Source organism: Rattus rattus, chromosome 2, assembly GCF_011064425.1.
Source record: "Rattus rattus isolate New Zealand chromosome 2, Rrattus_CSIRO_v1, whole genome shotgun sequence".
Taxonomy (NCBI): Eukaryota; Metazoa; Chordata; class Mammalia; order Rodentia; family Muridae; genus Rattus; species Rattus rattus.
In genome coordinates this window covers 166109654-166136695 of record NC_046155.1, presented here as the reverse complement: position 1 = coordinate 166136695, position 27042 = coordinate 166109654, and the positions used below count along the sequence as shown (strand labels likewise).

The following is a 27042-nucleotide window of genomic DNA, read 5'->3' as shown; positions in this document are numbered from 1 at the left end:
ACTTCCGTCGCAAACCTACTCCAAAAAACATACAGTGATTCGGTGAGATTGGCCCCTAATGATGCAAGGGGCTCGTGCCCAGGGTGTCTGCCCTACGTATTGTGAGAGTTTCGATCCCAGTTTGTATCTCTGTCTAGGAATTTTCCGCACAAAATTCCAAATGCGGAGCCAGATCCTCGGCCTGCCTCAGGCCGTGCCCTGGCGGGAAATCCAACAATGGTTGCCATTTTCCCCGCCAGTTCCCATCGCAGACTACATTTCCCAGAAGCGCCCGCAATTTCTAGGCAGCCCCTTCTTTTGCCTGCGGGACCCTCATCGTCCGGGGACAGGAAAGTGTACGGTGAGCGGCCTAGGCCCTTTTTAAGGCTCCAAAGGTGCGGCCCTGGGGTCTGAAGGGAAATACCAGTCAGTATCTGAGATGTCAGGTCAGTAGGAGCTAGTCTAGCCGGGTGAGCAGCAGTAAGGCTTTGGCTGTGTGTAAATGTGACCTTAAGTGACCCTAGGACTCCGTGAGTGCGTGGCTATAATTTTTTAGGGTTCCCTGGTGGGTGTGTCAATGACCTGTGAACATGCGCAGAGCTGTGTGTGTACGTATGCCCATTTTCTTTATTAGTATGTGGTTAATAACTTTGTGGCAGTACGGGTAAGTGCGATTGAGTCCCCGTGTGTTTGGACCTATTGCGTATAACAGTATAACTCTTGTGTATGAGAGATATATCAGGTAATCAGTAATTACGCTTACTGATAATCTGAGAGGGGCAGTGTGTATGTTTGTATACTATGTGTACTGGGTGCCTGTAACTGAGGCTGTTTGAGTGTGATTATGTAACTTTATGTGGTACAATGAGCCTGGTTGAATGTACCTGGTCTTTGCTACTTTGTGGGTTCCTCCCCCCACAAATAGATGAGGGGGGGCGCGGAGGGGAGGTCCTTGTATGTAATTTATTTCTTCTTGTTTCTTCTCTGAGCAACGATTAAGAAACCGTAACCAGATCCTCTGAACAACCAACAATCACCAATCCTGCTTGTCTGGACCCTAGCATTTATGTACCCTCTAAAAAGTTCTCAGAATTTCCAATGTCACACAATTGCAGGAACTATCTAGAGCTGGCAAAACAGTGCCTCTGCTAGAGCAGGAGGTCAATCAGCTGCTTTGAGTAGCCCAGGATCCCCACACCTGGCATTAAAACAAAAACATACTCTTAGACTATTTCTATGGTTTTTTTTTTAAAGATTTATTTATTTATTATATATAAGTACACTGTCGCTGTCTTCAGACACGCCAGAATCGGACATCAGATCTCATTACAGATGGTCGTGAGCCACTGTGTGGTTGCTGAGAATTGAACTCAGGATCTCTGGAAGAGCAGTCAGTACCCTTAACCACTGAGCCATCTCTCCAGCCTTACTTCTGTGTATTTTAATGAAACCAAAATTTCAGAATTCTCACGATCATCGGAGGATGCATGTGAATGTCAAGCCGACAGTGTTTCTGTCTTAGCGGCTGTTCTGTTCTGTTGAACGTGTGTAGTGTGTAATTCCAGGAGGACAAACGAGGTGATTTTGACTATTGTGTGGCTCCGCAGTGCGTGTGCTGTTGAGACCATTTGTAGCACAGTGGTTTGATGTGGTGTTGGATCCAAGGGTTCTATAAATGTGGATGTGGTTGCAGGATGGATGTGTGACTGTGAGTGTGCAACCACACATTATGCTATTGTTTGGGTAGGGCGTGCTTGTGGGAATCAATGTGGTTGCATGGTGGGTGACTGACAGCAGCTGTGGGTTTGTAGATTCGGTGTGCCTCTGACAGCCCGGGTGACTCCAGTTTTCTGTCCTAAGAGACCCCAGTGAGATGAGAACAGATTCCAGTATTGGACAACATAGGCTTCATTCCTTCTCTTGACTCTAGACATTATCATGACAATCTAGACTTCTCCCTGGGTGACAGGTATGATTCTAGGGTGGCCCTTTATTAAAAAGGCTTAGGACTTCACGACTCTTTGTTCCCCAGCTCTGCCCCTCCAGAGGTACCCAGTGGAGAAAGGAGGAATGGCTGCGGACCATGCCAAACATAAGGTACACTGGGGTTTCTGTTGGGATGACCCACAAATACTGTATTTTCTGGCTATAAAAAAGTGTGTTCTTGTTTTTCTATTGTTATTTGGAGCTGGTAACAACTGGCTAGCAGGATATATAAATGTTGTATGTAAGGTGACCTTCCACTGCCTACACTTTGAATAAAGAATGTTGCTTTTTGCATAATAAAGAGCAGGAGTGGGAGCAAGAAGTAAGAGGGTGGGACTTCCAGGCAAGCCAAGTTACCCCAGGCAAAGGTGGAGGCCGAAGGTCTCCAGGACTGGTAGAAGCAGGTAGTGAGAAAGGACCACTTGGAGAGACAGAATTAAGGAGAGGTCAGGATAAGTTAGTAGCTGAGACACTGGCCCAGCAAAACTTAACAACAGCTTTAAACTATGTAGATGTCGCCATGTCTTAACACAGCCTCACAAGTGAGCTGGTTCTTCAAACCTCCATCCATGAGAATGGTAGGAAGCTCAGACAAAGACACTCGCAGCCTGTGTTCTCCCTGACTTCCTTCAGTTTAATGGTCACGTGTTAATTTAGGCATTAGACAGCTCAGTTTTTGTTTCTTTCTAAACATGTATCTATAACACGGTTATTTCAAAGAATTTGGGAGACAGGACCAAGTTAAATCTCTGCCACACAAAGATAACCCCTGTTCCTTCACGTTATGGTCTAGGGTGGGGTCTTACAGCATCAGTCATTCGTATATTCGGACTGAAAACTGTGTGTGGCAGTTGGGTGGTTCGGCTGTTGTTTGCTTCCTTTTGACTTTTGAGACAGGCTGGTGTCAAACTCTGCATGTAGCTGAGGACGATCACATACTTCCAATTCCCCTGCCTGCATTTCCCTGAGCTGCAACTGCATGTATGTCCGTGTAACACCACATACAAGCAGTGCTAGTGGAGGCCAGCACTCAGCCCCCATTTTGAGTTTTTTTTTTTTTTTTTTTTTAAAAGATTTATTTATTTATTATATATAAGTACACTGTAGCTGTCTTCAGATACACCAGAAGAGGGCATCAGATCTCTTTAGAGATGGTTTTGTGGTTGCTTTGAACTTTTTTTTTAATTGGAGCCATGCCCCTGTTTTTTTTTTTTTTAATTGGCTGTATTTAGCTCTGAAACAGGGCCTCGGTGTATAACCCAGGCTGACTCCAAGCTTTAAATCAGTGATTCTCAATCTTCCTAACGCTGCACCCCTTTGATACAGTTCTTCATGTCGTGATGACCCCCCCAGCCATAAAATTATTTTGTTGGTACTTCATGAATGTAATTTCGCTACTGTTATGAATCATAATGTAAATATCTGATATGCACGATATTTGCTTATCTAGAACCGCTGCTCTGGATTCTCCTGCTTCAGCCTCCTGGGTACTGAGTTACTGGAATAAGTCTCTGTGCCAAGTTCTGTACAAGGGTTTGAATCCTGCTTTTCTTTTAAAAATCCAAGCCAGGCAATGGTAGCACATACCTTTAACCCCAGCACTCAGGAGGTAGAGGCAGATAGACCTCTCTGAGTTTGAGGCCAGCCTGGCCTACATAGTGAGTTCTAGGACAGTCAAGGCTACACAGCAAAAGCCTGTCTCAAAACAAACAGCATCAGGACAGAATTTACTAGATGAGAATCAGACTGATTTCTGGGAGTTTAAGGCTAGCTTGGTCTATGTTGAGGACTATATACTGAAACTCTTTTGTCTCAAAAAAAAAAAAAATCTAGGGTTGCCTTATCATAAATAACAAGAAACCTTATGCCTACACTTCATACTGTACAAAACCATCCCTCCAACATGTACCGATTTACAATATGGTTTTTACAAGTTAGATTTTCATCAGTGCTTCATAAAAATTATCACTGTTGTCTTCTAACCTTCAACTCTTTGGTACTGCAATGTGGGGTGAATCTAATAAGAAGGTAGTAGGTGATGATTCAGAACAATAACACAGGGTAGGGATGCGCTTCAGGTGGAGAGTGCTTGCCTAGTTTATACGAGACCTTCGGTTCAAGTCTCCAGCACCACAGTAAGGCTCCACAGAGGTGCAGTCCTATAATTCCAGTACTTGGGAGGTAGAGGCAGAAAGACTAGAAGTTCAAGGCCATGCTTGGCGACCTGGTGAACTTAAGGCCCTCACAGACACATGAGATCCTATCTAAAGAAAACAGGTCTGGCAAGACGGCTCAGCAAATAGTGTGCCTGCTGCCAAGCCTGACGGCATAGGTTCAAGCCCTGTGACCTACGTGTTGGAATGAGAAAACTAGCACTCTCACACTCTGGCCTCCATTCGTGCACAATTGAAAACATTAATTTTAGAAGTATAAGACTGGACTGGAGAGATGGCTCAGTGGTTAAGAGCACTGACTGCTCTTCCAGAGGTCCCGAGTTCAATTCCAAGCAATCACATGGTGGCTCACAGCCATCTGTAATGGGATCTGATGCCGTCTTATGTGTCTGAGGACAGCAACAGTGTACCCATGTACATGAATAAGTAAATAAATCTTTTAAGAATGCACACATTCATTTAAGCAGAGACAGCACTCCGGAACTCCTGTTCTTCTCTTTTGCTCTCTCTCCCTCCCCCAAGGATAATGTTTATTTTGTCTTCTGTATCTGTTAGTCTTGCTTGTACTATATTTTATATAAACGGAATCACAAAATGTCTACCTTCTTTTGGTTTCTTTTGCTGGGTATATTTCGCATTTCTTGAAGGCGTTATTTAATAGTTTATGGTATAAATGGTGTGAGAGTCACCCGTGTGGCTGTATGTAGTTAAGAATTGTTTATTACCGTTGCCCTCTAACTTCTCGTTGTAAGAAGTCAGGTGAGGTGGCACCTGTGATCTCAGGACTCAGGAGGCTAAGGCAGCAGGAGTGTGAGACTACAGAGTGAGGGCCAAGCCAGCGCTCACTGTGTTCAAGACCCCATGTGGCACAGCTTATGTCGTCATCATCATTTGAGTTGTTTTCAGTGTTAGGCCATGTGAACAGGACATTCTTTGTCTTTCAGTGCACATATGCAATGTGTAGTTCTTGTTTTATGTAAATCCCTAGTACATAAATTGCTGGCCCATAAGTTACACATGCATTTCACTTGATGCTGACTTCCCAACATGGTTTTATCGATCTGCAGTTCCAGCTGCAGTGCCTAAGACTGCATATCGAGACAAGTGCTTCCCTAGAGATAAAGGGAATAGTTTAAAAGAAAATAGCTGGACAAGATGGTGCCTGCCTCAATCCTAGCACTTAGGATGCAGAAGCAGACAATCTCTATGAGTTCAAGGCCAGCCTGCTCTCCATAACAAGTTCCCGGCCCACCAAGGCTACCTACTGTGATCCTATTTCAAGTGTAACAATAAAGGATAGTAATATTTGTTCCAGTTGTCAGTCGCCAGAGTTCTAACAGGAAAGTATCAGTGTTCATCTAACTGCTTTAAGCAGTCGTGATAAGACTAGTGTAGTTTCTAGGGTACTTTGCTCCCTACCCAGTATTACTCTCTCAGAACCTTCCCTCGCTCCAGAACAGCCTTGAGTACGATGGCCATATCCAACAGCACTTGAAACCATAGCTGAGGTAACTGGCGTGTCTTACTTACCCGACGCTCCATTATCCCTTCCATATGAGATGGGTACAGTGGTGTGAATACTGTGGCCCAGACACTCAGGTGCTGACTTTGTGGCTGATGAGGAGCCCTGCCAGGTTCTGGTCCTGTTGACTCTCTAGCCAGCTAATCCTCCATCATCCCTCAGTGCCCCTCATTTTTGAGCAACATTGGTATTTTCATTCAGCAAATGACTGATCATCTCTTCCTGGCCTTTTCCCAGGCACCGTAGTGGAGAGGAGAAATGTGCTCGGGAAGTAAGCTGGAGTGGTAGAATAAACTTGTCCTGACTGGGCTGTGATCTGATGAGGCGGCAAGGATTCACTTAGCTGGAGAGACACACGGGGAAGCCAAAGTCATGTCTACAAACTAGCGGTTTCCAGTGATAGAGGATGGGAGGCGGGGGTGGTAGTTTCTAATGTTGAAAGATTTGCTAGCTTATGAGGCTTTGAGAATCTTAGGTACAGATCTCTGAGGCTCTCAATGGCATTTATGAAACAAGTTGAAGTCCAATAGGAAATGTGGGTGATGCTGTTTTCTATGTGAACCTTTCGTTGTATTTATTTCGGATAGGGACAAGAATGATAATATGATAATGGGTGATTCTAATAAGTTTGACCAGTGTGTATAAGCTGTTGAGATTGTACAGTCAGAAATCCAAACATTTGGCCACCAGAAAAATAATTTGTATTAATAAGAAGTGGATTCTTGCGTTGGCATTGACCAGGGCATTATCAGGTGCTCTATGCGGGAGCTAACTCCCCAGTTCTGTGCAACCTGGGCTGAGAGCTCAACTCCAAATCAGTCCTCCTGCCTTACCCTCCCTGGTGCTGGGATTACAGTCGTGCAGCACCATGCCTGGCTCTGTGTCCTGTTTCTGGATGAACAGACATCCAGAGATGCTAGGCCTTGGTGACATCTGTCATGCAATGGCTCATTCGCTCAGCTGACAACTGGAGCACCGAGGTTTTGGAAGTGCCTTTTGTGTTGTACATCTGGGCGTGTTTATTGTTTCAGAAACAGGTGGCGTTCAGCGACGTGTCTCTGGACTTCTCTCAGGAGGAGTGGGCGTGCCTGGGCCCTGCGCAGAGGGCCCTGTACAAAGATGTGATGCTGGAGAACTACAGCCACCTGCTCTCAGTGGGTAAGGGCTCCTGGACCAACAGCGCAGCCGCCTCCGGAGCGCCTGCTGCTTCCTCAAGGAACTGCTCAGCTGCCTTTCAAGTTTGCCACCTGAATTCCTGCTCCTTGGTTGCAAATCAGTGGTTTCAGCTGGGCTGGAAAAGAAGCCTGGGAAACAGGTTCAGTTCCGTCCAGTGGGCGTGGCTGACGCTTCTTCCTCGTCCTTGGCTGTTCCTGTCTTGGCATCTCTTGCTTGGTGATCGAGGGATTGCATCTGTTTCCCACAGCATAACTAAGTTCCGTATCTTTTCTTGTAAGCAGGACTTCACATTCCCAAGCCTCAGGTGATCTCTTTATTGGAGCAAGGCAAAGAGCCCTGGATGGTTGGTAAAGAGCTTACGAGAGGCCTGTGCTCGGGTAAGTGAGAGAGAAGCACTGAGCAGAGCGGTGCCCACAGGGACGACTCACTGGTGATCCAGGAAACTGCACCTCTCCCATGTTACCTTGTTTTACAGGTTATTTGTTTATCTTATGTATACAATGCTCTGTTGGCATGTACACCTGCAGCCAGAAGAGGGCATCAGATGCCGTTGTAGATGGTTGTGAGCCACCACGTGGTTGCTGGGAATTGAACTCAGGACCGCTAGAAGAGCAGCCAGTGCTCTTAACAGCTGAGCCATCTCTCCAGCCCCTCGGTGATTATTTTGTAAGCCTCTGCCAAAAACCTAGGTCTAAGTGAGAAAAGCAAATTCTTTTTTTATAAAAAAAAAAGCATATTTTTTTGTTTCATTTTTTTTTTATGGCATGGATTGAGTGTTTGGGGGTCAAAGGACAACTGTAAGAGTTCGTTCTCTCTGTGCATGGTGTTGGTCCTGAGGATCAGACACAGGTCATCAAGTTTGGTTTGGTTTTGTCATAGGTACGATTATATAACTGGCTTCTCTGTCTTACCTTCTCTCCTCCATCCAGAAGTCAGATACCTAAATTCCCAACCTTCTAAGAACCTGATTCAAGACTAAAGCTTTTTCTTTCTTTTAAAGATGTGTTGTTTTGTATTGATGGGCCTGAGTGTGTGTGGCGTGTGCACCACCAGTTGTGGACTGGTGCCCATGGTCAGAAGACTTCATAAAACCCTCTGGAGCTAGAGTCCCGGGTGTTTGTAAGCAGCTCTGTGGGCACTGGGAACTGAACCAAAGTCCTTTGCAGTAGCGGCCCACATTCTTACCCACTGGGCCGTCTTTCCAGAACCAATCCCGAGGCTCTTGAAGGCCTATGGTGAATTGCCTTGGTAGCAGTGCAAATACACTGCTGTCATTCGGAGTCCCAAGGTTCTTTGAAGTCCCACGGCAGGAAACCAGGACAGAGATGAGTGTGGCAGTGTGTGCTTACAATCCTAGCACTGGAGAGCCACTAGAGAGCCTGGGGAAAGATAATCCAGAGATCAAATCCAGGCAGAGCTATGTACTAAGACCTTGTCTCGGGAGACATTCCTTTAGTCCTTGCATTGGGAGGCAAAGGATCTCTTGAATTCAAGGCCAATCAGGGCTAGATAGTGAGACCCTGTCTCAAAACACCACCAACAACAAAAAATGAACAGAAGACTGAATACATTATTTGTTTTATTTTTTTTTTCGTGTCTTGTGCCCAGTGCTTTTTTTCTCCAAACTATTCTGACCTACATCCATATTTAAGAAGCATTGTTGGTAGCTCATGCCTTTAACCCAGTCTGAGGAGGCAGAGGCGGGCTGATCCCTAGGAGTTTGAGGCCAGCCTGGTCTATAGATCAAGTTCCGGGATAGCCAGGGCTACACAGAGAAACCCTGTCTCCAAAACAAGACAGTGCTTGTGGGTGACTTACGTCCACCGTGGTCTCCCCTGTTTCCATGCACATCTTGTTAATTGACCTGTGCTCTTTGTCCTTCTCCATTTTAGATCTCTGTAAGAGCCTGTGTCATTTCCTTACAAGACAGTATATTCACTTCCTTTTCTCATTCCCAAATGAAAGTTTAGTTTTTTTTCAAATAAGAGTAGAAAAGAATATTTGTTACTTTTCTTTCAGCTCTGGAGTCAATGTGCGAAAGCAAGTTATTATCTCTAAAGAAGGAAGTTTATGAACTAGAATCCTGCCAGAGGGAGTTCATGAGGCTTACGAAGCAAGGCCTGGACTACCCCGGTTTCAGAGATGTCTTGGAATGTGGAAGCCAGCTTCAAAATGGACATGGAAGCCAAGAGCCACTGGCCCGTGAGTACATGCCCACGTTTGTTCAGCAGACTTTCCTGACCCTACATCAGATCATTAATGACGAGAAACCCTATGAATGTAAGAAATGTAGAAAGGTCTTTACCCAGAACTCACAGTTTATTCAACATCAGAGAATTCATATTGGTGAAAAGTCTTACGAATGTAAGGAGTGTGGGAAATTCTTCAGTTGTGGGTCACATGTTACTCGGCATCTGAAAATTCACACTGGTGAAAAGCCCTTTGAATGCAAAGACTGCGGGAAGGCCTTCAGTTGTAGCTCATACCTTTCTCAGCATCAGAGAATACATACTGGTAAGAAACCTTATGAATGCAAGGACTGCGGGAAAGCCTTTAGCTACTGCTCAAATCTCATCGACCATCAGAGAATTCACACCGGTGAGAAGCCATATGCGTGCAAAGTGTGTGGGAAAGCTTTTACAAAGAGCTCGCAGCTTTTCCAGCATGTGCGAGTTCATACAGGTGAGAAACCTTATGAGTGTAAGGAATGTGGCAAAGCCTTTACCCAGAGCTCAAAGCTTGTTCAGCACCAGAGAATCCATACTGGGGAGAAACCCTATGAGTGCAAGGAATGTGGGAAGGCCTTCAGTAGTGGCTCAGCCCTTACAAATCATCAGAGAATCCACACTGGGGAGAAACCCTATGAGTGCAAGGACTGTGGGAAAGCCTTCACCCAGAGCTCACAACTTCGGCAACATCAAAGAATCCATGCTGGCGAGAAGCCTTTTGAATGCCTTGAATGTGGGAAGGCCTTCACTCAGAACTCACAGCTTTTTCAACATCAGAGAGTCCACTCAGATGAAAAACCATACGAATGTAATAAATGCGGAAAGGCCTTTAATAAATGCTCAAACCTTACCCGGCATCTGAGAACTCACCGTGACGACAAGCCCTGTAGCTGTAATGAATGTGGGAAGACGTTTAGTAATGAGTCAGAACTTATTCGCCATCAGGAAGTTCACTCTAATGAATGATAAAATTCAAGCTGGAGAGGTGCTCTCTGACATTGTTGACTAGATATTTACATTTTCATCTGAATTTTCTGACTATAGGTTCTGAGTTCCAAGCCTACATGTATTGTCTCATCCCACACCAATGCTCCTTGCTTGGAGGTCTGCCTTCCTGTTGTTTATGTTTGCTCATATTCATAGGTCTATCTTTTGTTGTCCAGACTGTTCCTGGTGCTTGTGCTCACAACACAGTGTTTTAACTGTGTAAGCGTTACTCAGTTAAGTCCCTCGTGGAGCTCCAGGGTTGGATCTGAGGTGCTGCCGGCTGTACTGCTGTGTCCCATGAGCTTGTTTTTACTTTTTTTTTATTATAAGTGAGGAAAAAGAGAAAAGTAGGAATTCTGAAGCTCAGACATGAGGATGAACTGTGATTGTATTGATTATAGATGACGACTATCAAATTGGTAGAACCAGTTTTGCTGAATGTGTGGTTATGGTATCTGTGTTCTTCCTTCGTCTGCTTTTATCATGCTAAAAAATCATCTTTGTAATTGCCTTTACAGCAGATACAGATTCTAATTTTAAAGATTTACTTAATAACTTTTAAATTACTATTTTTCATGTTATGGTTGCTTCTGAATTTTTGCATTTATAAAAGCTGTCTCCATTAATATGACTCCACACTTACATTTGGATGTCTGATGTTTTGTTTCTCTTAAAATGAGACCATTTAATGCTGAATTTACTTTCTCCTTGTATGCTATTTTGTTTACCTTTTCATTGACCCTATCCTAATGTCATACCAGAAAGGTAATTACAGTTAGGAAAGTCTTATTTTCCTGATTTTTTTCTTACATGTTACCAGTGTATTTCCTCTTTTACATATTTAATCATATGTATGTATTGGTTTGCTGTAAGAACTCAGTGAACTCAAATAGAACTTATAGATCTGTTCCTAGCATACAGCATGGGTTTAATAAAAGATTTCTCTGTTGTCATTTGTATACTCAGTTTCCTAATTTTCTTTATGATTTGTGGAAAGGGTGTTTGGGGTGGGGATGGAAACGAGGGCTTTGTGTGTGGTAGACAAGCACTGCCCCTGAGCTGTGGTCCAGCCCTCACTGGTGAATTCTGAGCTAGTGTTTACCGCTAACCCATTTCTCCCAGCTTCAGGAAAATTCCTTTTAACTGCCACATACCATTATCAAAACTGAGACTTTGTGATGGAAAAGAAATAATTACGAAATAAAGCCTTCCATCTACTGCTTATTGAGTTACAAGTGGGGAAGGGCATTGTGGATAGTCTTTGTCTAGGCATCTCCCTCCCCACCCCTCTCTCTCAGCAGGTTTTACTTTGTAGCTCTGGCTGGACTGGAACTCACTGTGTAGACCCGGTGAGCCTGGAAAACAGAGATCTGCCTGCCTCTGCCTCCTGAGTGCTGGGATTAAAGGTGTGCCATTACACCCAGCTTCAGACTTAATTTTTAATGTTGTAGAAATAACATCCGTCTGAAATTCTGGAAAGTTTTGGTGGATAGTTGAAGTCACAGCTATCAAAACAGCAGGAAGAGATGAGATTAGTTTTCCTTATTCTCCAAAGCAGAAAACATAGGAGCACTGTGTGGCAGTATTCCTGGGGAGGTTTGACCAAGTACTGTTCACCTCAGATAGGGACCCAATGACACACCAAAGGATGTCGTCCTGAAAGCTCGGCAGTGAACTAGTGAGTTTTATTGGAATGGAGTTGCATGTGGAAGCATGGGTGAAAGGTTACAAGAGCAGAAGGACTCAGAGACAGCTGCGCCACCAAATGGTCATCCCAGGAGGAGCTACAACTCACGAAAGCTGAAAACACGGACCATACTGAAGAACTTGCAGGCAGCCGGACCAGTCAGAGGTTAGCTCTTCCAGGCGGCTCAGTGGGCTCAGTCCTTACTGCTTACATAACCTCGGGAAAGGAGGGACTCTCAAGTTGATAGACAACTAGCCCCTCTTAAGAGAACTTGAGGGCTGGGGATTTAGTCAGTAGTAGAACCTAGGAAGCGCAAGGCCCTGGGTTCGGTCCCCAGCTCGAAAAAAGAAAAAAAAAAAAAAAAAAAAAAAGAGAACTTGACCCTGTGACCTTCAGTGTCAGTGGCCTCTTGGACTTCTGGGAACAGGAAAAGCTATAAAAAGCCATCAGAGGCTGAAAGAGAAGGGTGTAGGGTCCGGGCGACCAAAGCATAGGGTCAGAGAGAAGATGGTGCAGGAAGAAAGAAGACTGAGTAGGGCTGACGAGAAGAAATGAGATTGATCGTGAAAATAGACTGTTGAGCCAGGAGGACCTGAGCTGAGCCAGAGAAGATATTCTTAGGAGACAGTTGAAAGTGAACTGAACCAGCAGAGTGAGGAGAGAAGACAGCTGGTGACGGCCGAGTCAGGAGACGCGAGCTGAGCAGAGAGGCTGGCACAGCTGTTACAGTTCAGAACTGCTAGTACTGGGGAAACTGTGAGGAGAGACTGTCGAAGCACACTGTACGGAACTGAGGGAGGAACGGCTGGGAGAAACATTCCAAGTGTCTGGGTTGGAAACTGGGAAGAGGGCTGGCAGGGAGAACTGGTTTCTGTTTGTAAGAATCGGAGACATTAAAAGAAACATTTTAAAAGAAAAGGGACATTTTTTTTTTTTTTTGAAATAGTGTTTCACTGTATAACTCTGGCTGTCCTAGAGCTCACTTTGTAGACCAGGCTGTCCTTGAACTCTGAGATCTTCCTGCTTCTGCCTCCTGAGCATAGGGAACAAAGATAAGCACCAGCATTGCCCGGCAGAAGTGTAACTCTTAAGAACTATTTTCCAAAAGCTTTTTTGTATTTGTTTTGAGACAGGGCCCTACTATATAGCTCTGGCTGGCCTGGAACTTCATAAGCGTTGTGGAGATTTGGTTTAATGCTCGTGTTATGGGTTCCCAAATTTGCAGGAGAATTCTGCATATGAGAAGCTGTCCCTACCCCCAGCTGGTTCTGATTGGCAAATAAAGTTGCCCACAGCCAATGGCTGAGCAGGGAGACAGAGGCGGGGCTTTAGGATTGGAGGGCAAGGGAACCACCCAGGAAGAGGCAGAACTGCCCTGCGGGGGAAACAGAAGGACCCGGTTGGAGAGCTACGGAAGGGAACAGGTACAATCTTGTGAGGGCCAGGGAGGAGCGGCCCAAGGAGGACAGGGGACGGCACCGGGTCTGGGGTAGCAAAGATGGGATATAGATTTTAGTAAGTAATAATTCAGGAGTATTGGAGGGGAGGTGTTAGCAGCAGAGAATTTTGTGAGTGACCCAACCATTGAACTGTTTAGGCATATTAAATATAAGGGTGTGTGTGCGTGCGTGTGTGCGTGCGTGCGTCTTTCATTCGAGAATCCAGAACATTGGGGCAGCTAGCAAGGAACTCGTGCCTACGCTGCTGGGGATATTAGAGTGGATTAATACAATACACCCCTACACAATACAACTACAATATACACACCAGGCTGGTCCCAGACCCACAGATTCACTGCCTCTGCCTCCCAAATGCTGAAATTAAAAGCATGTGCCACCACTCTCCACTTTTCTTTATTTTTGATATTTTCTATTATAAGTACAATAGAAAAGGCCACACAGAGCCTGTGGGCTATTAGACACTGCACATGATAAACTAATGCATCAGTATCTGAGGGAAATAGCAATGACTCTCAGCTTTCATCAATTATCGTGGGTTTACTTTCAGTGCGCTTCATTCTTCAAAATAGCGACTCACAAATGGAGTTGCTGCCAAAAGGCTGTATTAGTAAAGCATGATGGGGGAGGGGGGCATTTGACTCTGGGAAGACAGGACATAGGACATTATAGTCTCCAGCTCTTGCAATACTCCACCACACTGAAGTAGACATTGGTGGTCTAAGCAAAGAAGAAACCTGCTCTTCCAGAGGACCTGAGTTTGGATTTTAGCACCCATGTCAGACAGCTCACAGCTGCCTCTAACTCCAGCTCCATGGAGTCAGATGCCCTCTCTTGGCCTCTTCAGGCAGCACACTGCACACACACACACACACACACACACACACACACACACACACACACGTAATTGAACCGTTTAAGCCTGTCCCTGTGTACGAACGAATGAGACTCAGACTATGGTTATTTTATTTGACTTTGACAGTTACTAGTGGAGGGGGGTAACTTTTCTAACTGCTTGCCCGACTACTTCCCCATTGGTGTACCCCAAATACTTGCTCTTTCTCCTGGCCATATGCTCATGGCCCCCTCTCTCATGGTGATTTCCTCCTCTCCCCGTGTCCTTTCTTCTCTCTCCTGGCTCTGCCGCCCCCAGCCAGGCAACTCAAAACCCACCTTCCTCTAATCCCTCCAGTAACTGGCTATAGCCATTTTTAACCAATAATTTTAAATTAAGGAAAAGGTTTTGCACAATAAAATCTGATAGCCATGAGAATTTACTCCTAGGCAACGAGACCTTTGGGGATAGAAGTTAGAATTAGAATACATAGCAACAGAGCAAACCTTAACACACACACACACAGAGAGACACAAAATGTTTTTTTAATCAATGGGCAGAGCAGAATAGGTGTCTCGCACCTTTAAACCCAGCACTTGGGAGCAGAAGCGGGTAACATACTGTTGGTTCTCTTAATACTCATGTTGCTTTATGAGGGTCTATTTAGTTCTAGTCAGCTTGGATCTATATGTAGACCAGGCTAGCCTCCAATTCACAGAGATGCCACTGTCTTTGCCTACCAAGTGCTGGGACTAAAGGTGTGCGACACCATGCCCTGCCAGCTTTGGAAGTTTTGAGTTGGTGAATAGTTATGCCAAATGATCCTATTTATTTAAAATAAAATGGCCTGTGCACACATGCAGGTCCTCGAAGGACATATCCAAGTGAACTGCTTGTGTCTGGAGATGACTCGACTCCTGGCTAGGTTTTGTTTTCTGCAATGCGTATAGCTACTTTTTTAAAAGTTCATTTAAAGGACTGGAAGAACAAAACGCAGAAGAGCAACTTTGAAGATGGGGCGATTGAAACGCCACACTCACACAACCCTTAAACAAAAGACACCAGACAGTAACACCCAGGCAGAAATGTCACTCTTAAAGTAAGACAGTCTCTCCACACGCTCGCAGTGACTTACAGTATGGGGTGACATACCCCAAGTTGTCACACAACAGCCGACTATCAGAGGATAACCCCCGTTGGTGCGCAGGCGCAAAAGTGCAGCAATAGTTTCACACAAACCACACGCCCATGCATTCAGTCACTGTCACACCCTTACAGTGCCTCACCAAGACCTCCCGAAAAACTACCCATCCCGGTGAACCACTAGAGACGCCTACAATTGTCCCTTATACTCGCACTGCCACGCATCTTGAGGCGCAAGCGCAAAGTGGAAAGGGTTTTGCCGCAAAGGGCTCTGGGGCTGGTAGTTCTTGGGGGCCAGAGTGAGCCGCTAGTTCAGAAGCGGGAGAGCTGTCCTCGCTGGCCTCAGCTCATTCTCTCCACGCTTGAGACTGCTGGGAAGTGACGTCACGGGCCTGGGTCGCAGCGCGTGATTCCCTAATCTGAGGCGCGGAGTGGTGCGTTAGGTTGGTCAATGAGAATCATAAGCAGACTGGAGATAGAGTGGGGCGGACGGAGTGGGGACCCGGCGAAATCAGTATGGTTAGAGAAATGGCTCAGCCATGTAAGAACCCTTACTGCTTTTCCAGAGGACCTAGGTTCATTCCCAGTATCCATATCAGGTGTCTCACAAATCTGTAACTTCAGCTTCAGAGAACCTGATCCCCACTTCTGGCCTTGAAAGATCCCCGTTTGATATTAGTGCAGCCATTTCTTAAGAATGAGAATCTTTTAAGCTGGCCCTTGCTTAGCCCCTAGATGTTAGACAATAGACCAGAAAGTACAGAAAGCACATTCCTACCCACTCTCTAGGAAGCTGCCAGACCATAAGAACAGATGGTATAGAACATATTTACTGCAGGGCAATTACAAGACAGGAAACATCTCTGAGAAGCTAACTGACCACTATAGAAGTGAGATGTCCTTGGTACTGAATGCAGCTGTGCTGACATAGCTATAGCCTTGTCCTAGGAACTCCAGAAGAGAAACACCTGCCAAGACAAATATCCTTGGTCCTTGTCCTGGGAACCCCAGGATGAGAAAACATATATCAAGTCAGACGTCCTTGGTACTGAAATAGCTGCATTGATGTGGTTACAGCCTTATCCCAGGAATTCCAGGACGAGAAACATCTGCCTAGTTATCCTTGGCACCGAAATAGCTGAGCTAATAAAACTGTGTAATCTTTTTTTTTCTCAGATTTTTTTTTTTTTTTTTTTTCGAGTAGACTGGATTAACTTGAGTATTTCTTATTTACCCCTCTCATTTTTTTTTTTTATTAATATTTTCTTATTTACCCTTTCCCCGGTTTCCAGGTCAACATACTCCCCAACCCTCCCCCCCTTCTAAATAAGTGTTCCCTCCCCATCCTCCCCATTACCACCCTCCCCCAACAATCACATTCACTGGGGGTTCAGTCTTAGCAGGACCAAGGGCTTCCCCTTCCACTGGTGCTCTTACTAGGCTATTCATTGCTACCTATGACGTTAGAGTCCAGAGTCAGTCCATGTATAGTCTTTGGGTAGTGGCTTAGTCCCTGGAAGCTCTGGTTGGTGATCTTAAATGACTATTTAAGTTGTACATTTCTGTTGTTCGAGGCTCTTCACATCCCTCCTGCGGAGGACCAATGCATTGGTATCCCAAAAGTAAACCTCTTGTTTTTACATCAAGACTGAGTCCCATGTGTTCATGGGGTGGTGGGTGTTCTCAGGACTGGGCGAGAGTCTCCTCTGTCTGAGGGTCTTTCAGCCTCTGTGGGCACAAACACACACACGCACACACACACACACACACGTACCCATGGGCCCATGGGATAATTAATAAATAATAATTATAAAATAAATAATAAAAACACACGATAAAAAATATCTTAAAAACAATAAGTATCAGGCTAAGGAAAAAAACTAGTGACCAGAAGGAACTCTGTGGGTAGGAAATTGCAGCAAAGTCCCTCTGTAGCAACAGCAGTGCGGGTAGGAGTTAAGAAAAGGAGTGGATCATGTTGATTCCAGACAGAAGCAAAAGCAAAAGCACCAACCAGAAAGCAGTATCTATAGTGTTTGAGGAACAATGGGGACACCTGGAGAGGCCTGTAGAGAGATCAGAAGGATGGTCAGGGCCAGATGGAAGATGGCCTTGTTGGTCATAGGAAAGGCTTCAGTTTCGTTGGGTTCTGGCGACACATCATGAATATGTCAGGGCTTCTGCGACTGACTTCAGTCAGCATGGCCTTTTCTTCAGATGGTGGAAAAGGTGAGTTGTCCACACAGGGAGGCTGTGAGAATGATAGAGGAACAAGTCGGCCCTGCCTTCGAGAGTCTCCCGAAGGTGACAGTGCCAGCCGGTCGCTTAGTCCTGCATAAATCCTTCCCTCACGGGGCTTTGCTCTTCCATAGAAGGAGGAATGGCTGTTGGGCTTTTGGGAACTTATGTCCCAGATGAGTTGATGCTGTTAGAACTTTGACCTTGTTTTTCAGGACTTAGAGAGAGAGAGCACGCAGGAAACTTACACGTAGCCCAGAGGAAAACTCTCTATTCTATGTTCACAGAACGCTTTTATACAGTAATTGATATCTGCAGGCATACATTTTTTGCAACCTACTTTTTTTTTTTTTTTCCAATAAATATTTAACCTTTCCTCTTGCTCACCACCCACTAGAGGTAGTGGAAGAGGAAAGTTACTAGGATATAGGAGAAGTGGACCTGTTCAGCAATGGTTCCTTGAAGGTGAGCTCTATCTTCTTGGGCAGCAGTTCAGTCCCATAGCAAACACCAAATACGACTCGGCAGCTGCAGACCAGGCCTCTCAGCAGGCAGACGCCAGGCAGGAACCAGCAGCTATAGTTCAATTCTGAAGAAATTGCCAGGGTTGCCAACTGCCTGGAGCCCACTGAAGCAGCAAGCTAGCACAGGAACCTCATAAGCAGTTCTTGGGCAAGTTTCTCTCAACACAAGCTGAGCTCAACAATGCTATGTAAGGCAAACCAATACATGTGTGTTGTTAGGAAAGGATAGCGAGGCGGAGCAAACCAAGCCAATGTTCTCTGCTCCCACTGTCTGTGTGGTCATATTTATACTCCATCATGCGTCCTCTCGTGTGCCTAGACAACCTCCTCTCACCTGCGTCTGCTCCAGCAAAACATCCTTTGACATAACCGACTTTCCAAGCAAACCACAAGTTTCCACCTCAGGACACCATGTTCCTGATCAGCAGCAAGCGGCAGAACTCAGCAGCTTTGGCCATGTGGCTCTGGCTTTAGAGAGAATAGTAGAAGGAGACGACTGGGACAATTGGTGCTGGTGAGCTGGAGCTAAGAAACTAGCAGTGAAGAAGAAGAGACCAGCATCACTGAGGTGAAATCTCCTGCCAAGTGTTTTCTGAGAGCACAAAGGAGCTGTGTTCCAGAGATAGCTAAGGTTGTGCCTCGTGCTGCAGCTGGACGTGGTAATGTGTGAGAGTCACCCAGGTGGTACTGGTTTTGACGACATGAGGGGGTCGTGAAGAACAGCTGAGGCTGGGTACCGTGAGAGGCCATGAAGGCCATTGGTGAAGGTGTAGCCTCCGTTGCAGTTGATGGCCTAGGACTGGAGGGGTCATGCAAAGAAATTGAGGCTGGGCACCATGAAGAGAGCCTATGAGAGGCTATTGGTAAAGCCTAACTGCAGCAGAAGACTCCACTGTATTGGAGATGCCAGTACCATGGGAGGATCACCAAGAATAGCAGCGGCAGTGGAGGGGATCAACCTGAGCTTAGAGAGCTACAGAGGGCAGAGCTGGAGAAGTGACGCCAGCCCTTTGGAGGAGCCCAGATCATGTGTGGATCCCAGACATTGCCTTGGATACCTCAAGATGTTAGAGATGTCAGAGCCGTGGTCTATCTGCTGAGGAAAGCTGCTAACAGGGAGTGGAACCAGCCTAAGAGAAGGAATTGTGTTGCAGTCAACAAAGATAAAAAGGGTTGGCGATCTGAACAGTGCTTTGACATCAACCATGGAGATGCAGAGTTTGGAGTTTGCCCAGCTGGTTTTTGATCTTGCTTTGGTCCAGTATTTCCTCACTATAACATTTCGGAGTGGTAATGTATCTCCTGTGATATTGGAGGTATATGTGATCTGCTTTTTGGTCTTATACAGGATCACAGTTAAGTGATTAGATAATCTCAGAAGAGACTTTCAACTTCAAACTTTTAGCGTTGCTGAGACCGTGGTAGACAATGGGGACTTTTGAAATTGAAATAAATGTGTTTTGCACTCTGGCTAGGTATGGCCCCCGTACATAGGTTTGAACAAGCCTATGGGCGTCAGAGTGGGATACAGTAGTGTGAATAGGTTTGGTCCTCATAGACTCATGTATTTGAATATGCTTGGCTGAAGGAGTGGCACTATTAGGAAGTGTGGCCTTGTTGGAGGAAGTGAGTCACTGTGGGGATGGGCTTTGGAACCCTCCTATCTGCCTTCTGGCTGCCTTCAGATCAAGATATAGAACTCTTGGCTCCTTCTCCAGCTTTGTGTCTGCCTGGAGGCTGTCATGCTTCCTACTGTGATGATGATGGACTGAACCTCTGAAGCTGTAAGCCAGCCCCAGTTAAATGTTGTCTCTTATAAGAGTTGCTTTTGGGGTTGGGGATTTAGCTCAGTGGTAGAGTGCTTGCCTAGCAAGAGAGCAAGGCCCTGGGTTGGTCCCCCAGCTCTGAAAAGAAGAAAAGAAGATGGCTGGAGAGATGACTCAGTGGTTACACCAGACACTGACTGCTCTTCAGAGGTCCTGAGTTCAAATCCCAGCAACCACATGGTGGCTCACAACCATCTGTAATGGGATCCGATGCCTCTTCTGCTGTGTCTGAAGACAGCTGCAGTGTACTCATATACAAAATAAATAAATAAATCTTTTTAAAAAAAAAAGAAGAAAAAAGAAAAAAAAAAAAGAATGGTCTAGAGGACATCTGGAAAGCCTTCTTAATTAAGTCTCTGGTGTGGTGTGATTTAAAGTCACTATGACTATTTCCAGTGACACAGAGGACATGGGTGGTCCATAGAATGATGTGTCACACAAGCATCGCCATGGATATTCCTAACTAAGGCTGTGTTGACTTGTTTTTAAGGCAGGTATCTGGGTGACCATGTATGTAACATCTCAGCACATTCTGGTTAAACCTGGAGTAGAATCCCATGAGAGTGACCGATAATTCTGCTCTGTGCTGGACAAAGCAGAAGAGAAAAGCATGACCTTAGGGCTTCAGATTGCTAGCTAAGCACAGCGCTAATGCCACAGGCATTTCTGTGTCTGCTCTGAGAAACTAAGAGTTGCAGAGATGAAATACATGACAGCCAAAGGCAGAGTCTTAATCCTACAGTGTCTGAATGATAGGGCAGGTTTGAATGGCCAGCCTCCTTCCTACAGGAACAGTGTGAAACTTACCCAACAGCCAGGAGTGAGCTTTTACCTCACCCAGCCTTCGCCCAGCACACAGGAACCTCCAACATACGCCTTCCTATTTAAGAATCCAGAAACCACATGGCACTGGGGCAGCACATGCCTCCAAACCCAACACTCAGGAGCAAGAGGCAGTAGAATTACCGTGAGTTCGAGGTTAGCCTGGGCTACAGAAAGTGTTTCAACACCACCCACCAAACCACCACCCAGAAAAAAAAAAAAAAAGTAGTTTAAAAAGAAAACAAACGGGGTTGGGGATTTAGCTCAGTGGTAGAGCGCTTGCCTAGCAAGCACAAGGCCCTGGGTTCGGTCCCCAGCTCCGAAAAAAAGAAAAAAGAAAAAAAAAAAAAAAGAAGAAAGAAAACAAACAAGGAATCTAGACACTCAGAGCAGCTTGGCTGAGATCCGCTGAGCTTTGCTCCTGCCTGGTGCTGGCACTGGCCTGGCCCGAGAGGCTTGCACAGTTCCTTTTCTTCTTTCTTTTGAACTGCAGCCCAGATGCAATGGGACCTCACTTTTTAAACCTGAGAGTTGATTATTGCAATGAGTAATGTCTTTGTCTTTCTATCGATTTCAACTGGGAAAGGAGCTATACTGAAGATAAATTCTTCCAACTTTTTTAAACTAGCCTCAAGCGTTTTATCCTGGTGGTTGGCCTTATCCTGATGAAGGTTCTGATGAGTCAGCCAGCTTCCTGTTGCTATGGCAAGAATGTCTATGAAAAATCAACCGAGACGAGGAAGAAATGTCTTCCTCTGAAGGCGTGCCTCGGGCGGCCCCGCTTCCTCTGAGTCGGCATCACCTCCTACAGCTCCCGCCATTGGGCATCAGCTAGGAATCTGTAGGTGGATTCAACTTTGAAGAGGTCAGAAGCCTCAGGACCAAATCACCGCTCAACACTGTTGTTTTGGGGACCAAGTTCTCAACATACGAGTCTTTGGGGCAAACATCCCAGATCCAACCGTTACAGAGTAAAAACATCTTAAAGTCAGGCTCGTGTAAAGAGGATTAGGTGTAAAATAACACGCACTATTTTAAAATGGATCCCATAAGCCCGTGATTCCGACACCCGTTTGACTTACGCAAGTGATCATCGGCAACTGAACACAAGACCCTTTAAAGCCTCAGAACTAATTTGATGACCAGACTGGTTAGCACTATAATATTTGCTTTTATTCTTTTATTGAAGTATTACAGATCAATGTTAACAACTCCCATAAAACCTTCTACATCCTCAAAGGCAATTAGCATTATAAATGGACCATGAGCAATAGACAATGCTGTTCTTTGAACTGTTTTAATCAACTTACAATTATTTTACCATGTTTAATTGAGTATTTTGGTTCTTCCTCTTAACATACTGTAATCTATCCAAGTAACTACATGTAAATGTGGTATATTTTTAAATAAAGTAGAGTGTCCTATCATAGAAATAAACATGTTGATCTATTGCTGCATTGATGGTAATATTACTTATCATTTAGAGCAAACCAAGCCACGAATCCGCACGCACTTAGAGGTAAATCTCTGCCGACATGCGTGGACACTCCTGAGTCCACTACACTAGCAGGAAATAGCCTGCTCCATGTTTGTGGGGCTTTGTTAATGCTCTTTAAAGCCAACGTATTCTACTTTATTTCCAGCATGGTTTTATGATTTTACCTTTCCTATCTGGAGTGTGTGTGTGTGTGTGTGTGTGTGTGTGTGTGTGTGTGTGTGTGTGTGTACATGCATGCCATGGCGTGCCATTGGAGGTCAGAGGGCAACTGTGGGAGTCAGTTCTTTCCATCCACCATCTGGATTCCAGGGATCATCGTAGGGAGTATCAGGCTTGGCAGCCATCCCCGTATGGGCGGGGCCGTCTCACCAGCCTGAACAATTCTGTGTATCCATGTTTAAGAAGTATCATGTTTGGGTCACATGACTTGTACATGTATTGAACAGGCTGGATTTATTCCAATGATTTCAGTAGCACCACGCATACAGAAAATTGCCGAGTCTTGGATTTCAATTTGTTTCCAGTAGTTTATTCACTCAAAAGAATTTAAGTAAAAAAAAAAAAACGTTAAATAATTTAGTATCTAGAACTGAGTGAACATCTTCCCTAGCTGTTTTGTCAAAAAAGATGGTTTTTTGTTGTTGTTTTGTTTGTTTTTGTAGGGTGTGTTGTATTTTTTGTTTTTGCTATTCGTGGTCCTTTCCCTTACCATATTACTCTGAAATCAGATCAGGAAATTCTTTGCAACTGACATGTAAATTCTGCGTGGAAGGAAAGAAAGAGAATTGGAAGGGTACTTGAACTCATAATTTCCTGACTTGCTTTTTTAGGTGGTCTCTTGCATTTGTCAGCACGTTTTTAACTTGTGCACATGTCACCTACTTCCCTCAGCCTTTCTTCCTGACACATTATCATACAGCACCTACTTCCCATGGTCCCATATTGCCTGCTTTTTCCAATCTCTGTCTCTTGCTTAGTACACTGGCAAGGAGCTCCAGTGCGTTGTTTCACAGCAGATATTTTCTTTCAGATTTGAATGAGAATACTGATATCAATGGTGTTTGTTCAAGGTTTCTCAGTTTTCTCATACAATCGGTCATCGCAGGGAGAATTCTCTAACAAACGCATGGGTTCTTCACAAAGCTTTCCAACAGTCAGTACTAGAACTGATCATGTAGCGTGCTGTGAGGTGTTCATTTCATTGGAAGGCAGTCCTCACATTCACAGTGTTCACTAGTCTCTAGTGAGTGTGGATTCTCTGGTGTCTGACAAGGTGCGACTTTTGGCTGAAAGCTTTGCCACACTCGATACAGTTATAGGGCTTCTCCCCTGTGTGTTTCCTCATATGAAGTGTAAGGGAAGAGATCTGAGAGAAGGCTTTTCCACACTTGCTGCAGTCGAAGGGTTTCTCGCCCGTGTGACCCCGGATGTGTATGGTAAGGGATGAGCTCTGGGAGAAGGCTTTCCCACACTTGTTACATTCATAGGGCTTCTCGCCAGTGTGGCCTCTCATGTGCACGATGAGGGATGTTCTTTGAGAGAAGGCTTTTCCACATTCGTTGCATATGTATGGCTTCTCGCCTGTGTGGCTTCGCATGTGTAAATTGAGTAGTGAGCACTGGGAGAAGGCTTTCCCGCACTTGTCACACTCGTAAGGCCTTTCTCCCGTGTGACTTCGCAAATGAAGGGTAAGGGAAGCGATCTGAGAAAAGGCCTTCCCACACTTGTTACAATCGTAAGGTTTCTCTCCCGTGTGAACTTTCTGATGGGTAATGAAGTTTTGCTTCTGGCTGAAGGCTTTCCCACACTCATTACATTCGTAGGGCTTCTCTCCAGAGTGAATTTTTTCATGAGCAATGAGATTTGACTTCTGGCTGAAGGCTTTGCCACATTCCTTACATAGATAAGGCTTTTCTCCCGTGTGGATCCTCTGGTGCCGGACAAGGTTTGACATCTGGATAAAGGCTTTGCCACACTCATTGCATCCGTACGGTTTCTCCCGAGTATGAATCTTCTGATGGGTGATGAAGTTTTTCTTATGACTGAAGGATTTTCTGCATTCCTTGCATTCATAGGGTTTCTCACCCGTGTGGCTTCTAATATGCACAGTTAGTGCTGAGCTCTGAGAGAAGGCTTTTCCACACTCGCTGCACTCGTACGGCTTCTCACCAGTGTGGATTCTCACGTGTATGATGAGCATGGAAAACTGAGAGAAGGCTTTTCCACACTTATCACACTTATATGGTTTTTCTCCCGTGTGACTGCGCATATGAAGAGCAAGGGAAGCGATCCGAGGAAAGGCCTTCCCACACTCATTGCACGCGTAAGGCTTCTCCCCAGTGTGAACTTTTTGGTGTGCGACAAGGCTTTGTTTCTGGCTGAAGGATTTCCCACACTCCCTGCATTCATAAGGCTTCTCGCCAGTGTGAATCTTTTCGTGGTCAATGAGATTAGATTTCTGGCTGAAGGATTTCCCACACTCCTGGCACACGTATGGTTTCTCGCCGGTGTGAATTCGTTGATGTCTCATGAGGTTTGACATCTTAATGAAAGTCTTCCCACATTCGTTACACTCATAGCACTGATCCCTACTGTGAAGTTTATGGTGATTAATAAGTTTCTCCTTGTGGCTAAAGCCTTTTCCACACTGATGGCACTCATACAGTTTCCCCCCAGTGTGAACTCTCAGGTGTCGAATCAGGTCCAGGGTCTGACTAAAGCCTTTTCCACAGTGATTGCACTTGAAGGGCGTCAGCACAAAATAGGGCGAGCTGTTGTGATATGGTTGCTCCCCATCATCTTCCTGGAAACGCTCCTCTGGCAACGGCTGCTTTGCATTACCGGGATCGCCAGAAGCAGGTTCTGCACGCTTTCCAACACTGTCAGGGTCACAGAGATTGTGTCCGGAAGGAACGGAGGCTGAGTTTGGAGAGAATGTATTTGCGAACTTCTTAGGGCGTTCATCGGCTTCGTGAGTCACCACTGTCCCCTTGAGAACTTGTCTCAAGAGCCTGTTCTGGTTTTTCTGGTGTTCGTCAATCCCCAAAATCTCTCCTAAAATAGACAGCAAATAAACATCACTGGTGGTTTCTCTTCCAATATCGAAATACCAAGGATACTTGAAAATCATGTTCCCACGAGTAAACAAATTCAAATGCATATCTCCTATTTTAATGTAATCTTAAAAATATTTACTTTGGTAATAAAATAGGTATTTAGAAATTTAATTACCTTTGTTTTACATAAAAGAAAGTTAATATTAATTTTAATAACCTTCATATATACATAAATAGCTATTTAGGAAATGTAGTAAAAGAAGAAAACTACATTCAAAAATTTTAAAAACTATGAAAAAAACCTAAGCGGAAAATAATGAGAAATAGTCAAATACTCAGAACTGAACATGCAATGGCTAAGTGTTACAGACTGTGCCTTAACTCCATCCTTTGTGGAGCAGTGGCAAAAGAACGGGGAACTCAAGGCCAGTGTAAGCTCAAGGCTTACTTGGGTTATGTAAGACCCTGTCTCAATACAACACGGACAGCAGTGAAAAGAAAAATGTTACAAGGTCAATTGTGTGCTGCCAAAGAGATAGCAATTCTAACTCTCAAAACCTCAGAATATGGTTGTCCTCTGGCCTCCACATGCATGTCTGCACACATGTACACACACGCGTACACACACAAACACACACGCACGCATGCACGCATGCACATACAATCCAATAGTATTGAAAAGTAACACCTTGGATCAGGCAGTAAAGGCACTTGCCATCAAGCCTGATGTCCCAAATTTGATTGTACAACTTATCCTCTGACTTCCACACGTGAGCATAGCACACATGCACCCACATGTGTGTGTACATAAATAAAAAATGTGCTTAAACAATTTTAAAAAAAAGTAAATGGGGGTTGGGGATTTAGCTCAGTGGTAGAGTGCTTGCCTAGGCAAAGGCCCTGGGTTGGGTCCCCAGCTCCGAAAAAAGAACCAAAAAAAAAAAAAAAAAAAAAAAACATCTTGGTTTCAAAGAGTTTGCAACACTCAACTGTTACTGCGCGCTTTGGGAATCTACCTTGTGAAACATCTCAGACCAATCCTTTATTGGCCCTCTCCCTTCACCTGTCTGGTTCCCTCCCACTAACCTGGACGGCGTCTCCTTAACACTTCTTTCTCCACTACACATGGCTCTTCCTCTTGTTCCAACTTGAAAATCACATCGGGTTTGGAGAGTGGCGGGCCTGTTGAGGGGGAAATGACATTGGTTTGGGTATACACAGCAGGAACAAAAACAACCCAGGATTCTGTGGGCCTGGGAAAGCCAGGCGCACTAACTTCTGAGGATGTCGTACCCTCAAATACCACCAGAGGTTTTCCTTTGAAAGCTGCAGCAGGGACAGCAACATCTCAAGGCAAGCTTATCAACACTCAAAATTCCATCTGTTTTACAGAAAGTCCATTGTCTTACCAACTGTGATTAAGTTGTTATAATTTTCTAGCATCACATTCCGATATAGGTTCCGCTGAGTAGGATCCAGCTGCCTCCATTCTTCTGGGGTGAAATCAATGGCCACATCTTTGAACGTCACTAGTCCCTGTAACAATACACAACCTCAGGTTATCCATTTTAATGGTGTAGGGAAAACATAACAAGCCTTGTTCAGATATAATTCAGAAAGGTGAGGTTACAAAAAGCATTGCCCATTTTCTAAACAAAATGAAGCAAACGTCATTCCAATTAGCAATATTGTCAGTTTATGTTCCGTTACTGGACTACAGAGCCAGTGGCGTGTATGTATGGTAGAGTTTAGTTCAGCTATAAAATTACACCCAATGAACAAGCATACCTGGGAGACTTCAGCCTTGCCTGTTACCCTGGTGAACACAGTGTGCTAGGGAGGTTTCAGCCTTGCCTGTTGTCATGATGGATTCAGCATGTCAGGAAGGGAAGCTTCAATCCAGC

At 45.0% G+C, this 27042-nt stretch overlaps 2 protein-coding genes across 4 annotated transcripts in view; one reads left to right on the top strand and one right to left on the bottom strand.

Moving 5' to 3' along the window:
• Positions 1-27042, bottom strand: part of Znf569 (zinc finger protein 569) — a 60321-nt gene that overhangs the window by 15022 nt on the left and 18257 nt on the right. The window contains exons 3-5 of one of the 2 annotated variants that reach the window (XM_032893968.1): positions 26548-26674; positions 26225-26320; positions 23353-25136 (exon numbers count right to left, since the gene is read on the bottom strand). In XM_032893968.1, the coding sequence (XP_032749859.1) occupies positions 23353-25136; positions 26225-26320; positions 26548-26674 (2007 nt within the window). Of the gene's footprint in view, positions 1-21739; positions 25137-26224; positions 26321-26547; positions 26675-27042 lie in introns of those variants that run through there. The other variant, XM_032893967.1, reaches the window with a different exon arrangement.
• Positions 56-11011, top strand: LOC116892341 (zinc finger protein 383-like). Of its 2 annotated transcripts, none has more exons than XM_032893980.1 (5): positions 56-340; positions 2012-2076; positions 6693-6819; positions 7116-7214; positions 8857-11011. In XM_032893980.1, the coding sequence occupies exons 1-5, from the start codon at positions 217-219 to the stop codon at positions 10029-10031; spliced, it is 1590 nt and encodes a 529-aa protein (XP_032749871.1). In that variant the 5' UTR covers positions 56-216; the 3' UTR covers positions 10032-11011. The 2 variants fall into 2 exon arrangements, with proteins under 2 accessions (XP_032749871.1, XP_032749872.1); XM_032893981.1 differs by having other exon boundaries at positions 57-340; positions 7119-7214.

Bases quoted from the DNA above. Each gene is read 5' to 3' on its own strand.
- LOC116892341 (XM_032893980.1), top strand. From the start codon at position 217: ATGGTTGCCATTTTCCCCGCCAGTTCCCATCGCAGACTACATTTCCCA. The intron at 341-2,011 runs GTGAGCGGCCTA...TTTGTTCCCCAG, and splicing joins CGGGGACAGGAAAGTGTACG to CTCTGCCCCTCCAGAGGTAC. The intron at 2,077-6,692 runs GTACACTGGGGT...TTATTGTTTCAG, and splicing joins CGGACCATGCCAAACATAAG to AAACAGGTGGCGTTCAGCGA.